At 40.9% G+C, this 16,369-nt stretch overlaps 3 protein-coding genes across 6 annotated transcripts in view; 2 read left to right on the top strand and 1 right to left on the bottom strand.

The window, feature by feature from the left end:
• Positions 1–6,054, bottom strand: part of LOC122622283 (mucin-4) — a 59,012-nt gene extending 52,958 nt beyond the window's left edge. For all 4 annotated transcript variants that reach the window (XM_043800619.1, XM_043800618.1, XM_043800623.1 and 1 more), the window contains exon 1: positions 5,059–6,054. In XM_043800619.1, the coding sequence (XP_043656554.1) occupies positions 5,059–5,493 (435 nt within the window). In that variant the 5' untranslated portion in view covers positions 5,494–6,054. The remainder of the gene's footprint in view (positions 1–5,058) is intronic.
• On the top strand, positions 60–1,371 carry LOC122622288 (regucalcin-like). The gene is made up of 3 exons (XM_043800632.1): positions 60–159; positions 315–1,033; positions 1,117–1,371. The coding sequence occupies exons 2-3, from the start codon at positions 315–317 to the stop codon at positions 1,307–1,309; spliced, it is 912 nt and encodes a 303-aa protein (XP_043656567.1). The 5' UTR covers positions 60–159; the 3' UTR covers positions 1,310–1,371.
• A 405-nt stretch (positions 6,055–6,459) lies between the features above and the next one.
• Positions 6,460–15,100, top strand: LOC122622289 (ubiquitin-conjugating enzyme E2-17 kDa). Its single transcript, XM_043800633.1, has 6 exons — positions 6,460–6,655; positions 6,725–7,266; positions 10,282–10,345; positions 13,440–13,471; positions 13,974–14,157; positions 14,222–15,100. Exons 2-6 carry the CDS (start codon positions 7,243–7,245, stop codon positions 14,359–14,361), a joined length of 444 nt encoding a protein of 147 aa, XP_043656568.1. The 5' UTR covers positions 6,460–6,655; positions 6,725–7,242; the 3' UTR covers positions 14,362–15,100.
• Positions 15,101–16,369: the final 1,269 nt, after the last annotated feature.

Consider the following 16,369-nt stretch of genomic DNA (forward strand, 5'->3'; position numbering starts at 1 on the left):
GTGTCATAATTTGATAACAGTTGTGTACAAACTTAAATAATTGCTTATCAGTTTGCCATGTGTAGGTCTGAAAACCTCTATAAAAACACTTTAACTAACCGGATTTAATTCAGTTCGCGAACGTTAGCTGACCGAGAAGTATTCAACGGTTTCCCTAAGGTGAGAAAAAAGAGAGTTCCACATGTTCATGCTCAATTATATTTATATATGGAAACCTAATTTCTATATAATACGTTGCGGTCATTGTTCATTTAATCGGCAATTTCGAACTGAGCTATCATGAAAACCCGTTTTAAAAATATTACTTATTTCAGATGTCATACAAGGTTGAAGCTTTGCCCGATTCCTACGCCGCCCTGGGCGAGGGACCCCACTGGGATGTGGAGCGCCAGAGTCTGTACTACGTGGACCTCGAATCGGCCGGCATTAATCGCTACGATTTCAAGCAGAACAAGGTGTACAAGTCGAAAATCGAGGGCGAGGAGTTTGCCTCCTTCATTCTGCCGGTTGAGAACAAGCCGCAGGAGTTTGCCGTAGGATGCGGACGTCGCACGGTCATCGTCCAGTGGGATGGAGTCTCCGCAGTGGCCAAGGTCACTCGCACCCTATTTGAGGTGGAGCCGGACCGGACGGACAACCGCATAAATGATGCCAAAACCGATCCCAACGGTCGTTTTTACGGTGGCACCATGGCCACCAGTGGCGACATCTTCACCCAATGGAAGGGTGAGCTCTACAGCTGGCAGGCCGGTGGACAGCCCAAGTCCCTTCGGGAGAAGGTGGGCATCTCCAATGGTCTGGCCTGGGATGCCAAGGCCAAGAAGTTCTACTTCATCGACACCAACAACCACGAGGTGTTGGCCTATGACTATAATCAGAGCACTGGCGCCGTGAGCAACCCCAAGGTCGTCTTCGACCTGAGGAAAATCCGCCCCGAAGGACCATTGCTCCCTGATGGCATGACCGTAGATACCGAGGGCAATATCTACGTGGCCACCTTCAACGGTGGAACCGTCTTCAAGGTTAATCCAAGGTGAGTTTATCGTCCTTCATTCAACTTCAATATTTAATATTATCAATATTAATCTTATCAAATAAATAATCTTTTTAATGCAGCACCGGTAAGATCCTGCTGGAGATCAAGATTCCAACCAAACAAATCACCTCCCTGGCGTTTGGAGGTCCCAACTTGGATATTTTGTATGTGACAACCGCCAACAAATTCGACCAGCCCAAGCCAGCTGGCACCACCTACCAGGTCACTGGGCTCAATGCCAAGGGTTACGCCGGCGTTAGTTTGAAGATCTAGATTGTAAAGTACTTGTATAATAGCATTTAATTAAATAACCAAACGTTTGCTTGTGCACTAAAGTTGGTAGTTTCTTATTTTTGGCATTTGCTATCTAATCTATTCAACTAAAACATGAGAGAATTCTATAGTCGAGTTCCTCGACTATTAGATACCTGTTACTTAGCTGGTGGGAGTGCGAACGAGAAAATTTCACATCCTTCTTTGCATAGATACAAATTTGGAATAAAAAATAATACATTAAAAAGATCAAAAAATGTCAATAATAAGCGCGGCTTATGGGCGTCAAAGTAGGCGTGATCATAATTTATATGTATACTTTATATGCTTAGAAACACCTCCTTCTTCCTGTTACATACTTTTCAACAAATCTAGTACCCTTTTACTCCAATACTGAGGAGTATAATCATTTTGGAACATGACATTTCAGACTTTTGCTTATAAGATCCATGTAAACAGACAAAAAATATAGAAAATATATAGTTTTTGACCTTAATGGATGTGAATCAAGCCCCTGATTCCATGCAAGATAAGAGAACCACTCTACAAAATCAATGGAGTTGTTGTGAAATTGATATATAGTAGCGCTACGCCCTTGGTTTTTTGTAGGGCAAACGGTTTAGATTAAAAAGGAATTGGAATGGTTTTTTTTTGAAGTACCAGAGAGATACTACTACTTAATTGGGCAAACAGATACCAGTTGATACGTCAAATTGTTTAGGGGCTCGTACTTATTTGATAGTATTTGTTGTAAGTTTCTGTCTGTGGAAGATTTTGACAATTTTAATCTAATCTCATGAAATGGCAAATCATGTGTTTGCGTATAATAAACAAACGATTTTCATTGCAACGTTTTGTGCGTATTCATTTGCAATAATATCTATTTTTAGTCGCAATGGAAATTTGGTCATTCTATCTTATCGCGTATTTCCATTTTCAAGATAACCAAATCACCCGTAATTCGAAGTTAAGCGAGCTTCAGGCGGAAACTCTATGATAACTATGATTGATACAATAAAACAAAACTAACGATTGCCTTACAAAATCAAACCATTTCAAATAAGTAGCAATAAATCGATGCAGATACAGATCGCCTCAATTAAAAGAGGGCACCATATTGATTGTAAGTGAAATGTAAACGGGGGCTAGAAAAAGTTGTGGGAAACGAGGAGGTCTCCAGGGTGCCAAGGCAATCGAAAACATATTTCTTAAGAAATGGAAGCGAAGGGCGAGGGAGATGAGAGATCGTTTCGACAATTGTTTGCGCTGCACCCAAAACAACTGTCCCACAATATATGGGTAATAAAAGATACATTTATTCAGATACGGATACTGTATCCATATGCGCATTGTTTGACAACACGAGAATGCCACACAGACTGATACAGATCCAGATACCGAGCACATATGGCAGCAATAAACATGAAGAAAGACAAGAGATGGGGTTGAAAAATGAAAACTGGGGTCTGGGGGCTGGGCACTGGGCACTGGGGACTGGGTACTGGAACCTGCCACTTAAACCGCAATCAGAAACAAAATTGATTTAAATTTGAAAATGTAAACAACACCCAACAAGGAGGACTGATCTAACAGCAATGCAGCGTAATTGTATTATAACAACGGAGGCTGAAACTTTCGGGTCATGACCGACAGTGGCCACAGTGGCTCTGGTAAATAAATGGATATTTAAGGCCTTATTTACTTTCTTTGGGCCACCTTGGGGAAAAAGATTAAATATTGACACAGTGAACACAAAAGGTGCCTGTTTCTCAAGCTTTAAATAACATAATTGAAGAGAAGAGGAGAGTTCTTAATAATTAATTACAACCTGTTTAAATTCTTATTCTGTGACTGTTCTAGTACTAACCATCGAAAGCTTCCACAGAGTGGTAAGTTCCACTGTGCCAGGAAAACATCGCCCACAAACATTCCTATCGCACCGAATGGGGCATATCATATGCGATGGTGCCACACCCACTGGGCACTTTTCTGGGAAACCCACGTTAGAAAGCGCAGTAAACCAGTGGAAAGTGTCAAACGATCTGATCATCAAATTTGAAAAGAAAGCATGAGAAATACGTAAGGGAAATATTTAAAATGCAGATTGCATCTCAATTTGATTGAATAATAAAAATAATATTGGACGTTGGTAATAAAAAAGGTTTACAAGTTATTGCAACTTTATGTAAATTTAAGGTTTTGACCAGGTTTTACGGTCTAAAAGGCAATAAATACAGGGCATTACACAATTGCCTTATGTTTCTCTTAGTATTCTGTAAGACCTCAATTTATATTATTCTCTTAAACAAATAATGAAGTCGAAAAACAGTTACAACAATTGCTTTATTTTTATTAGAATGTATTTGTTTTTTTCCAACTGAAATTTTACTTTTCCTCTTATCAAGTTTTCAGGAAATGAACAATAGGATGCCTCTGACCACTCCTACCGACTTTTCCAGACCGTAAAAATGTGTGCAGCATCGGGAAAAACCGAAGCTGGGCAAAAATACTGGCAAACATTTGTTGTTCGGGAGCTTTGTTGTCTGCGTTTGCCGTACGTTAATGAAGCTTATGAGCAGCAGCGCACAAGTCGCAACTCACTGAACTGCAACAAAAACAACAAGCACAGTGAAGCACAAGTGAAGCGTTGCAGTGCGCGACAGAGAGGGCAGACTGTATGGTTGGCATGCGAGGGAGGGAGAGAGGAAGGGAGGTGGGGAGAGAACGAACCGCAAGCGGGCGGCAACAAAAGGAGAGCGCTTCGCCAGTCAATGGCTGCACCTGTACCCACCTGCCCATACCGCCCAACCCCTCCTCTTCCTCCCCTCTCTCGCCCACCAAAATGAGACAAAGCACAGTTACGCTCGGCTTTGGCGGTTGGCGGTTGGCTCATTAATGTCTGACACGTTTGAGCGATCACCGCACTGCAGAAACTCGAAAAAAAGGCACTGATATGAAAATATACAAAAAACACAGCCCCAAATAAACGCAGTGTAAACAGTTTTTAAAGCCGCTCGTGATTAACATTAAAAACGCATTTCCAATGGAGATCTGATTCTGCATGCACCGATTTCCGAGAGGAACAGATAGGCGGACTGCGGTAGCCAAGCAGAACGTTTATAAATATAGTACAGTAGTAAGCGGCTATAAAAGCAAAAACGTGATATGCTAAAATTACATCTGGCCTAAAGCCATGTCTATATGAATATAAGCTACTCATCATTTAAGTATTCAGCACAGGCAAAGAAAGTATATTTGTTTTGAGTTAAGCTTATTTCAAATACAATCATTGAATTCATATTTAGGATCAACAACCCATTTTGACCAAAGATTATAACCAAAGAAACGATATAGATTTATGCAGCGCTGTTCTTCGTAGGCCGAGCTTACTGTAACAACAATGAATTGGGCGGGAATTACATATTCAGATATGACACGACCCAAGTTGCAAGTGCAGCGGAAGTGATCCATTACGCAAGTTCAGAGCGGAAAGAGCGGGTGCGAATGTTCAGAAGAGCGAGATGCCGAGTGAAAGGTGGAAAACGAGTAACGAAACCCATGGGGGTTTTATTATAATTACAATTCTGACATGCAAAATTGATCCCTTGAATTGGAAACTATCTATTTTAAGTTTGTTGTTCTTTGGCCAGCAATTATAGAACTAAATAATTCATTAGAATCGTTGAGATTCCTTGTTCTCCTAGTATTATATTGTAGTCTATCCAGTTTTTTGAAAACAACAAACTCACCTTGTGGCAAAAAGCGGCTGCCTCCTTGGCCACGCCTACTCCGTCCGCTGAGTGGGCGTGCGTTGAGGGCGAGGTCGCGTAGACGAAGAGCGGTAGCGAGCTAAAGTTCCGTTTGTCCTGAAAGCGGCGGCTGAAGAATAACGGCTTGTGGCATCCCGCTGCAGCGGCTAATATGTTTGTTGTTGCTGTTGCTGCTGCTGCTGTTTTCGTGACACTAGATGTGGATGCAACTGCTGCTGCTGCCGGTGCTTCTTCTTCTTGCCTGTGCGTATTTACTGTTCTTGTTGTTGTTGTGGCTGCTGCAGTTGTTGTGTTTGCTGTTGTTGTATTTGCTGGGGTCGCCATTGGCGTATCGCAATTTTCTCGTATTATCGCCGCTTCTTCCTCTTCGCTGCAAGTTGTTGTTGTCTGTGTTTGGGTTTTTGTTGTTGGCATGACTACAACTACAGCTACTATAAATCGAATATAAATATATCGACGGAGGCGTGGGCGGTGCTGTGGGCGTGTCCCTGCAGCTGCTGGCGTCCCTTGTTGTTGTTCTTGTTGTTATTACTTAGGGCCTTGGCATTATCCTCCTCCATCTTTTTTGCAGGTCAAAAGTCAGCGAAGTTCACCGCTTGCCAAAAATTAATGATTACCACTTGCACATCGCTTTTTTCATTTTTTCTTGTTCTTCAAGTGCAAAAATAAAGTACAAATTCTTTGACCATACAAAAGTGTGAGTTCTGTGTAAAAATGCACAAAAAAATACGCACGAAGCCGATTGCGGGGGTGGGAGCGAGACGGCGATACACGAACGAGTCTAAAGGGCCGCCAAACTAGGATAAACACGCCAACAAACCAAACGAAACACTTGCACAACCGTAATTCGGCCCAAGTCCAAACAAAAGAAACCCTAATAATAAGTAAATTACTTAGTTAACAAGCACTTTTGTTTAAAATATTTTGCAGACAGTGGTAGTTAGAGCTGGAACAACACATCGATGTTTATTCGATACTATCGATGTATCGGGAAAGTTGACAGCACCGATTACTTCCTGATTACATCGATTGTTTTAACTGTTCACACTATTATTGTCTGTTTACACATCCGGTAGCGCCAATTGGAAATGTGAAAATATTAGCAGATAAATTAAATAAACTAGTTAAATTTGTTTCAAAAATGTAAAGCTTTTATAGAAAACGTTAGTTTAAAATAAATGTAGTCATTACAATATAATTAAATCAAAATTAACTAACGCATGGTATACAGTCAAATATCGATTGCGCAACGGGTAATATCGATAAGTACCCCGTATTGGCAGGTCGGCCTTGCCAGACCAGCGCTCTGGCGTAAATTTAAATTTCAAAATAACGCCCTGTCAATTATGCAACCCAGTAGCTAGTCGGAAATATTTCAATATCCCGGATCACCTACAGATCAAAATTGCTCAGTAAAAATATTCCGGCAGCCTGCAACACGTTGTGTGTTAATAAATTTCCAAAAAAAAATTGCAAGCTTTTGGGCGCACGCACCGCCGATAAAAAGGTACTTTGAAAAAACAAAACACCACCTCGCTGCCGGTAAAGCTACCTCTTCGGGCAAAATCGAACTAAAGTGAGTACGACATGAGTTTTGCATTGACAATCAAATTGTAATTAACTAATTCACCCCTCACCGACAAAGGCGTTGCCACCCAATCGATCTGGCCACCCCGAGCGAAAAGGTCATATAGCTGGACTGCTCTGCTGGACTGCCGTTTCGCAACACTACCACCCGACACGAACACCATTCGTCTCACTCGGTCGCACGCTTCGGCAACACAATAGTGCTTCGTAGCGGTGTCAGCACTTGTACGGTCGTCTCTCTCGCACAAACGGTCGAAAGGCCCCGCATTGATTGTGAAAAAATAATCATCGCCGTAGTCTTCGTCGGGTCGCCGTTTTTACTCGCAGTGCGCTGGTGCTGCTTTATTTCGAGACAAGGGACACACAACCGAGAGAGCCATATTTAAGCATCAAAGTTCTAGAGGCGCAACGCAGCTTTGTGTTTCGTTTTTCGTTCAATTCTAAGCAGGAGGATTATATATTGAATAAAAACCCAATTCTGTGCGAAGAACAAAAGAAATACGCGAGACATCAACACCAGCAAACAACCAACCAAACACACACACACAACCCAGAAAATCAAATTTCAATCAGAAAATGGCGTTAAAAAGAATCAATAAGGTATGTGAAAAAAGGAAAAACTCGAAAAACTATGCAAATCGGACTAAAAAAAAAGAACAGAACACTTGGCGATACACCAATTTGAAAGTAGGCAAAAATGTGAACAGACATCAATTTTCAACGGGAGAAAAATTTTATGCAAGAAATGTGAAACGTAGGTAGTACCCGACAAAGAGAAAGAAGAAGCGTGTGGAAAGAAGCGTGCAAGAGGGAAGGGAGAAATTGAGCTGTGGCGTTACCATTACCTTTTAATTAATAAGTTAGTAATTAGGAGCAGATTAGAAGTTTTGAGGGTGGTGAAAAAGGGCTAAGGATGTGTGCGTGTGGTGGGCAAGGCAACGTGTGGTGCAGTCATCGTTTCCGTTACTTCTGCGAGAGTGTGTGCTGAGTGTGTGTGTGTGCGATGCGTGTGCGTGAAAGTGCAATGCAAATGTGCATTGTTTGTGTGCGTGAGTGTGCGTGTGTGCCGGGCACCTGGATGCATTTACATTAATGCAACTATACGGCGGAGTTTTCGCAGCTCTACGGGCGCTGTTACCCAATACACGCTGTACACGGCACTCGCACACACACTCACCCTCGCCACAGACACACACACACAAACGCACACACTGCCAGCGCCGCAGAAAGATCCAGCAAAAAATAAAACAGAGCAAAAGCAAGAAGCGTATAAAATTAACCTAACCCTACTTTTTGCGCTGATAATTCAGAAATGGTGCTGCCCCAAGTATATATATTTTTGTATATGTATTAAGGTAGAGCGGTTCTAGCGTGCGTGCTTCGATAATTATTTTTAAAGTGCCTGCGCGTTGTTTGTCCTTGTCCAGTAAATGCCTTTTTACCCCCCAAAATTTGATTGGGAAAAAACATGTTCAAGGCCCTGACAACCCACTATTTTTCCCAAGTCATCCCAGCCTTCCTCAAAAGCATTAGTAATATCTTGAAGTTGTGGAAATGTTACTTGGCAAATTGGGATCTTTTTTTACGTTTGCAGCCGGTTATCATAGTCATACCCCACACGCACACACACCAACGCGCTCGCAAATACAAAGTCTCGCCATCACTTGGCTATGGCCATTGCATGCCATCTCGCTCTGGCCTTGGCGCACTCCCTTTGCCCGCGACAGCTGAGGCCTCTCTCGGTCTCGCTCGCGCAATGGGGCAGAGCCAAAGAGAGCGCAAGTGTGTTAGTGCTAGCGGGGCTTAGTGTTGCAAAACACCGTCAGCCCAAAGGGGCCCCCCAAATAATTAGTTATAAATTATAATTAAGCATAATTTACATACAAAATGAGCAGTGAATGCGGAATTTGTTCATTATCTATGCGTGTGTGTGAGCGTGAGAATATCGTTAGTGTGTGTATGTGTGCGAGCGTGTGGGGCGAGGGGTCTGCTGACTGTCTCGACAAAAGCAGCGCTGCCTGCGTCGGCGTCATGGCCATTGAGTTTTCCTCATTTTTTGTAGTTTTCTTTCCATTATAACATTTTAATGCCTGCCTAAATGAAAACGAAATGGCAAGCGGCAAACCGGAAATAAAAGTATACTTTGTAGTAAACTCTTAAAACATTCCTCTTTTTTCTCTAGATGGCCCCATTTGCCAAAAAAGAGAGTTAAAGAGCGAGAGAGAACAGTCGGCTTAAACGCAGATCGGAGCTCACTTGAACGTACACTGAGCGAAATGAATATTGCATTCACCCTTACTGAATCATTTCATATATTATCACATTATGATGGTAATAATCCTTATAACAAATGAAAGACTTTAAATAGCTGCAGCTTTTGTATGTATTGCCGGTACATCTGGTCCAATATTGATCTTAATATCGAAATTTCTTGCTGTGCACAAGTGTGTGTGTTTGTTTTTTACTTGTATTTGTTTCGTTTGATATGAGTCATAAGCGGCTCCGACTCCAACCGAAAAAAGAAATGTTACAATTTCTTGTAATTTATTTTTGCTCAACAGGTACAATTCCCGAAATGAGTGAGTGAGATGGGGCAAAGAAACACGGTGTTTTTCGCGACGGCTATTTTTGTTGTGTTCCACTCTGATTTTGGGGTGCCGTTACAAACACACGCACACACACAGAAGCTCAGTCTTCTCGCTCTCCTTCATTCTCCCTCCTCCTGCTGCTCCTCCCCACACTTCTCCACTGAGTCGCGTTCTTCTTTCGCAGCTCATCTTCATTATTCTTTTTATATGTATATTCTTCGGTTTTTTTTTTTTTTGCCGGTTTACCTTACACCTCATCCTCTCTCCCCTTTTGGTAGCAGTGTGTGTGTCTGTGTGCGTGTGGGGCAGCTGTGATAAGTGATGAAGAGTCAAAGAGGCAGAGAGAGAGAGAGGGAGGGGAGTCGCTCAGCTGTGTGCGTGCGAGTGCAACAGGGACGGAGCGAGTGGGCGGGGGGTGGGGCAGAAGGAGACAGCGCCATTTGTGGTCCGGGCCAACGAACTTGATTTTTCACGTCTCTCGCTCGCACTCGCTTCGAACGAAACTCTGGCATAAAAATGTTTATTTTGTATCCCCACAATTCTGTTTTTAAATTCTGCATTTAAAATTTACATCATTTGCATGTCAACCACACACCATGTACGCACACCCGGAAAACCGCGGCACATAAAGCTGCGTTATAGACCAAAACAAAAGAACCGACTACCGGAAAACATAAGCGGATAGCCATGAAATGAACTTTTGACAATTTTCCATTTCGAAAACTCTTTTGGGGTTTTCCTGTATTACAATTTGGTGGGTTTCGTTACTAATGCTATTAGAAAATAGGGTTGGGATCAGCAAGGAAATTCTTATATGAGGTCTGATTAGAATTTAGGTGTACTATTAAAAAACTGGTTGTATTTCATAGGTAAAGATTAAAGAACATGCCATGTTTGTTAAGACAAATGTTCTGTACTTTCTGAAGTAATGTATTTGCGTTCTATAAAGCCAAAGATCACCGGATCTTAAAAACTTGTATTTAAGCTTATATTTAACAACTAATCTGAAAATGTCTTTGTTCCACAGGAACTGCAAGATCTGGGCAGAGATCCACCTGCACAATGTTCAGCCGGTCCAGTTGGAGATGATTGTAAGTATGGTTGATGTTATTCAACATTTCGATGATTTGCAGTGAGTCAGTGGTATTATGTTGGGGAGCTCGAGCCCAAGCTTTGATTTCACCACATTGTGTGGGAGCTGAGACATAAAAAGTATGCGAAGTATTCCGAGTTGCCAAGTCTGATTCAGTGGGGGCATATCTTGTATGTAGAAGAAGAAATAGGAACTATATAGATCGTGGATATAGCATTTTTTAGGCATACTTTACACTAAATGTACATATATACTAGGAAACACTATTTAGAGAATTTCCGTCTCGGAATTGCTAATGAAAAATGCAAATATTGTCGATTGACCATCACCACGTCATAGATTTCGATCGTGACTAGGCATATAACGCACAAAATTTGTACACGGATTGTTTGGTGGCTACTATTTGCGGTTACTGTTGGTTTGGACTTTGCTAATTTGGGATTCTTTCGCGCCAAGTTTGGATTTGGTTCTTTATTTCACGATAGCGACGGCCTCCAAACAGCTGATCGCCATGACTTGGTTCTTTTTTTTCGCTGTCTTAAACTCGATTCGAAAACTCACGAAGCCAACATGCAATTAGCCAACAAATTCACGCTGCTTTTGGATCGGATTCGGTTACGTTATGGCACGTAGAGCTGTACTGCATACAGACAACCGTTACTGAAAAGAGCCCCCCTCCCCCAAAGAGGAAGGGGTGAGAGGTGGGGGCCGTATGGGGGTCACTCTCCAATGACGTCACTAAAAAGTGAAATCGCAAATTATATAGCCGTGCTGCCGACGATTTCGGTCAAAAACACAGGCATACTTTGTGAAAAACGAGACTTTAGAAAGAAAGGTCAACTAAACTAGCTAACTTCAATCTGCAAAATTTAATAAAGTAATATATAATTAATATTTGTTACTGAAAAACTTTATACAGATTTTCTTCTGAATGCTTTGCATTTTTTTTATATATTTAAATTAGGGAAACTCTGAAAATTCGCATAGTTCACTTTTATGCAAATGAAAACATTATTTACAATTGGCGTAATATTGAAATATATATATTTCCCAGCACTTTCGTTAGCAATTCGCAGTTTCTCTGCTCGTAGGAAAATCGAACTCATTCAAGTTCCCGTGAAACAGAGTAAATAATAATGATAATTGTCATCGTTTGCTGATAATGGCGGACAGCGAGGCGATTTCACTCGATTTCTATTAACAGCACTTAAACGTCTATATTATATACAATTAAAAGTATGTCTGTATATAAGCGTGATTATTTCTACGTACATATATTGAGGAACAAACTTAATTATTTCCGCAGTTCTTATCACTCTGCCTGTATTATCATTTTGCTTTTGCAAACCCTGCCTTAAATTTCCCAGCAACTGGGGTAAAAGAAAGGAACTGCAGCTGAGGGCGGGGCTTATTTTGGTTTTTTGGGTGTTGGTTGGGTGGCGAATTTTCACTCGAGTGCATGAAAACTTCCCCCTGCATTTTCTGCTTAGTGTGGGGCTGCTATCTATCCACTTGTGTGTCTATGTGTGTGTGTTTGTGGAATTAATCCACTGAAATTGTAGCACGACAAAAGAAGCCTTATGATTTAATCAGGTATTTAAAACTCAGCGTTGATTGAATGCTTTTGAGCTAAGCTATCATGGTCGGATTAGAAAACTTGGCAAATCAGCATGCCAATTAATCAACTCTTACAATATACTCTTTATTTTCGAAATATGCATTGCTTTTATTCATATTATCTTGTTGCATATGATGACTCCACCTGTGTTTTTTTATTGCCTAGCGATGCTCGGAAATGATTGATTGTTTCCCAAGTGGTATTAATCAACATGGCTGCAGCTATGCGATTACTTTCGTCTGAGTTATGGCAAACACAATACCACCGAGTACCGACGCATTTTCCTGGCCCAAACTCCAAACTCCATACTGCAGATGGGCAAATGAACATTTCGTGTAATTATGGTCAAGGCAGCAGCAGCAGCTGGTTACCGAGGGCCCAGTTCACAGTTCTCCGTTCACAGTTCTCAGGCAAAACAGAGAGGGTTTCCCAGTCGCATTCGATTCGTTCCCCAGAACGACATTGACGGCATGGCCAGTAGCGCTGTTTTGGCCATGATTCTGAGCCAACTGCCACACGTTTCGTGCTCTGCTCTCTCACGGAGTACAAGGGTATATATATGCGATGTTCTGCAGGGTAAAAGGATATATCGACTTCGTGGCAATGTATGCCAATAATAATCAAGGTTTGCTTAGCCATGAATTCAGTTTAGAAAATCCAGTATCCTGGTTTCCGCCAATTAGAATATAGGCACTTATAGAAATATTTGAGTTGTAAATAGGAATTGATTCCCTTTCACAGCTGCATAAACTCTGGGATTTTAGAGCCTGGCTGGTTACAGGGTATCTCGGCATAGATATACTCCCCATAATAATTTGGTTTTTGTTTCAAGGGGGAGAGCATTCGGTGCTGTTTCTGTTGCTGACGCTGCTGCCAATTGTCGGTGCCAAGGCTCTTTGGCTGGCATTGTTTGTGTTTGTTCTTTTGTGGGGGAATCGCTAAAGAGCGTGGCCATGAGAAAGGAAGTGGTGGGGTGGTGGGCGGCACTGAGAGAGTGGTGCACTTATTTAGACGAGAGCGAGTTTGCTGCATTGGTTTGCTGCACATACAGTGGGGCCTAGGCAGGGCGAACCAGGGGAAAAATGAATCGCACTTCCAGGAGATTACATTTAGGGGAGGTTATTTGAAACTTCATTTTATTAACGCAGTCATTCACTAAAGCAGTTTCTATGTCTGAACTCATTACTTAAGCCATACTTTAGCGAGGAATATACGTTTCAATTTCGAGCGAAGGGCAAATTCAAGGCTATTAAGATATTAAGATGTTAAGATACAGCATCCTATTATCAAATGCAAATATTCAAGATCTGCTCCCCGTACTCACAATAATTCCCCTTCAGGATTCAATGCAAATCAAAGCAAACAAAGAGTGTTTACTGCAGTGCATTTTTTGTTTGCTCTGCAGGGTTCTTTCAGATTATCTAAACTACGTTTTTACCAGTGTTTAATTAATTTATCACCTTTTTTATTACAGTATTTCACTGGCAAGCTACAATAATGGGCCCGGTAAGAGGATTTTGAAATCACGGAGAGATCGAGCCGAGCTTAATTTGTATCCCTAAATACTTTGTATTGGTTTATTTTCGTTTTGATTAGGAATTGCTGTTTACTGTTTGGCAGATTAATAATTTATTAATTTTAATTAAATGCAGTAATAAAATAATACTTAATTTGTATTAAAAAAGGCAAATATGTCGTTTGATAAGAAAGATGTTTTAAAATGATTAGACGTAACAGAAAAGCGCATTTGTAATCATGTACATGTATAATCCGCAATCGCTTATAGATCTATAGATTCATTAAACTTTTTATAAAAATTGTGGCCGGCGTCTGAAGCTGGCATTATTTACTTTAGAACTAAATGTTATTATTTTAAACCATTATTAAAGATACATATTTCAAGAAAACGCAATCTAAGATTTAACCTCTAAATAAACCAAATAAAAGGATATAGGTGCAGTTAACTAGTCAGCCTTTACTAATAGCCTTTATTTGAATTCTCTTACAGCCGGACAGCCCTTATCAAGGAGGTGTATTCTTCTTAACTATACATTTTCCAACAGACTATCCCTTTAAACCACCCAAAGTGGCTTTTACAACGCGCATATACCATCCAAACATTAACAGCAATGGATCGATTTGTCTCGATATATTAAGATCTCAGTGGTCGCCAGCATTAACTATTTCAAAAGGTGAGTCCATCTAAAACTTTGACTTTGAAACGGCAATGCTAATATGTGTCCTCTTCTTTTGCAGTCTTATTATCAATTTGCTCTCTACTCTGTGATCCCAATCCAGACGATCCCCTTGTTCCAGAGATTGCCAGAATATATAAAACCGATCGGGAAAAATACAATGAGCTGGCACGAGAGTGGACTAGAAAGTATGCTATGTGATGCGTTCCAGATTGCAGCAGTCCAACAGAATCAGCAAATTCAACATCAACAACAGCAGCAGTAAAAGCAGATGCAACAACAACAGTAAAAGCAACAGCAAAAGCAACAAAGATAACATCAACAGTTTACAATAGTCAGAATCAGAAGAGGAGGAGCTGCAGCCGCGTCATTGTTACTGGCAATGGCCGCCGTGCGGTTGTCCACAACAATAGCCACAATATCAGCAGGAACTGCGGCCACAGCAGCATCAACCACAACAACACCAACACTCGCCACAGCAACATCAGCAGCAACATCGGCAGCAGCAGCAACAAGATCATCAGTTGCCGCAGTCATCTTCGCCGTTGCAGCCGCTGCTACCGCCTTCGCAGCGGCATTAGCATTAGGAGCAGCAAATTTGGCGGCGGTACCAAGAGCACCAGCGGCGGCAAACGTCAGCGGACCGGAGTCCTTGGAGCCGCAGCCACAGCAGCAGCATCAACATCAGCAGCAACATCAGCCGCAGCAGCAGAGGCAGCTGGAGCAGCAACTGGCGGATTGGTGGCGAACTGGGAATAAGAGTGTGTTTGACCGAACAGAAACAGAACAGCATAAACGGAAATAATTTAATAATAATTACTGAAAAATTATGTAAGCATTAAACATTAAAAGCTAGACAGCTACCAACAACAGCATCAACATAATAAGTTTAAATACAAAGAAAAAAAAAACTACAAATAAAAATCAGCTGGAAAAATTATTATTATTATTATATTATATTTAAAGAACCGGAAAAATAAAAATTGCAAAAATTCAATTTAACATCAAGCGTGTAGAAAGGTACTGCCTGCTTTAAGCCACATTTCGCTTTTGATCAATTAAATTGTTTGTAATCACTTAAGGTTTGGCAAATATAGGGTCTATTGCATGTGCTGCCTAAATTGTTTAACAATTGCTTCATTTTGTAAAAAAGAATATTTAATTAGAAATTCTGCTGTCTTAAATATATGTTAATTTTTGTAATGCCTCAAGAAAGATTGTTAACATATTCATTTTGGCTTACCATTTGTTTTGTAACTGATTTTACCTCGATTTGCCTACATTTGAGATTTGCGAAAAACTTATAAATTAGTAAACGGATGCTGCTGCATTTTGTTTCACCTATATTTTGTTTTCTGAGCTCACAAACTTTATTCTGTTCCACTGCCTTTTCTTACTTCTTAACTTTAAGTCCTCGGTTGTTTGCTTTTTATGTAATTAGCATGTTGTAAAGATCTGCTTGTAGTTTGCTGATAATTTTTATTAGGCCAGGCAGCCGGGCTAATTTTGTCTTATATTCTCAATGCGCAACAGCTTTTTAATTAAACATCATGTGGACTTTGAAATGGGTTGCCACAAACTTTTGTTCTTATGGCAATAAAGAGCCAAGTGACAGCTCTCTCAGGTCAACAATTACACTTTTAAATGGTTTTTGGTCTCAGAAGGATTACTGATAGATGCTTAAGGCAAGAAAACTTAACAACTCGGTCAATGCGAAGGGCATTTGATAGAAAGAACAAGACAGCTCAGAACAAAGTATAAATATTCAAAGTGTTTTGGCATTAAGGTAAGAAATTATTCAAGTAGACTATGGAAAAAATAAAAATATGCCAAGGGTGCTGGCGAATAAAATAGTTGGTGAGTGCTGAAAATTTTCCAACGACTTGGTTGACAATAATTAAATAGTTACGCAGCATGTTTAATAATCAACTCGAATGATTGCAAGGAAGAGATGGCTGATCTGCAGATTTATAGATGCCACTTTTCAAAGCGAATTGATATTCAGGAAGCCCCGCTTAAGTTCAGTGTAAGATCGCCGATGGCGGCAACGACCACAGCATGCTAAATTAGCATTTAATCAATTCAAATACTATATAGTATATACAATGTATGAGAAGAATCGTGCTCGCGTCGCCAAAGCTTCAAATTCAGAGCGAGCTTTCAGTCTTTCTCCTGCTCTCTTTGCTCTCTTCACTGCGATTCGAGTCTC

The sequence above is a fragment of the Drosophila teissieri genome, chromosome 3R (genome assembly GCF_016746235.2).
Source record: "Drosophila teissieri strain GT53w chromosome 3R, Prin_Dtei_1.1, whole genome shotgun sequence".
Classification (NCBI taxonomy): Eukaryota; Metazoa; Arthropoda; class Insecta; order Diptera; family Drosophilidae; genus Drosophila; species Drosophila teissieri.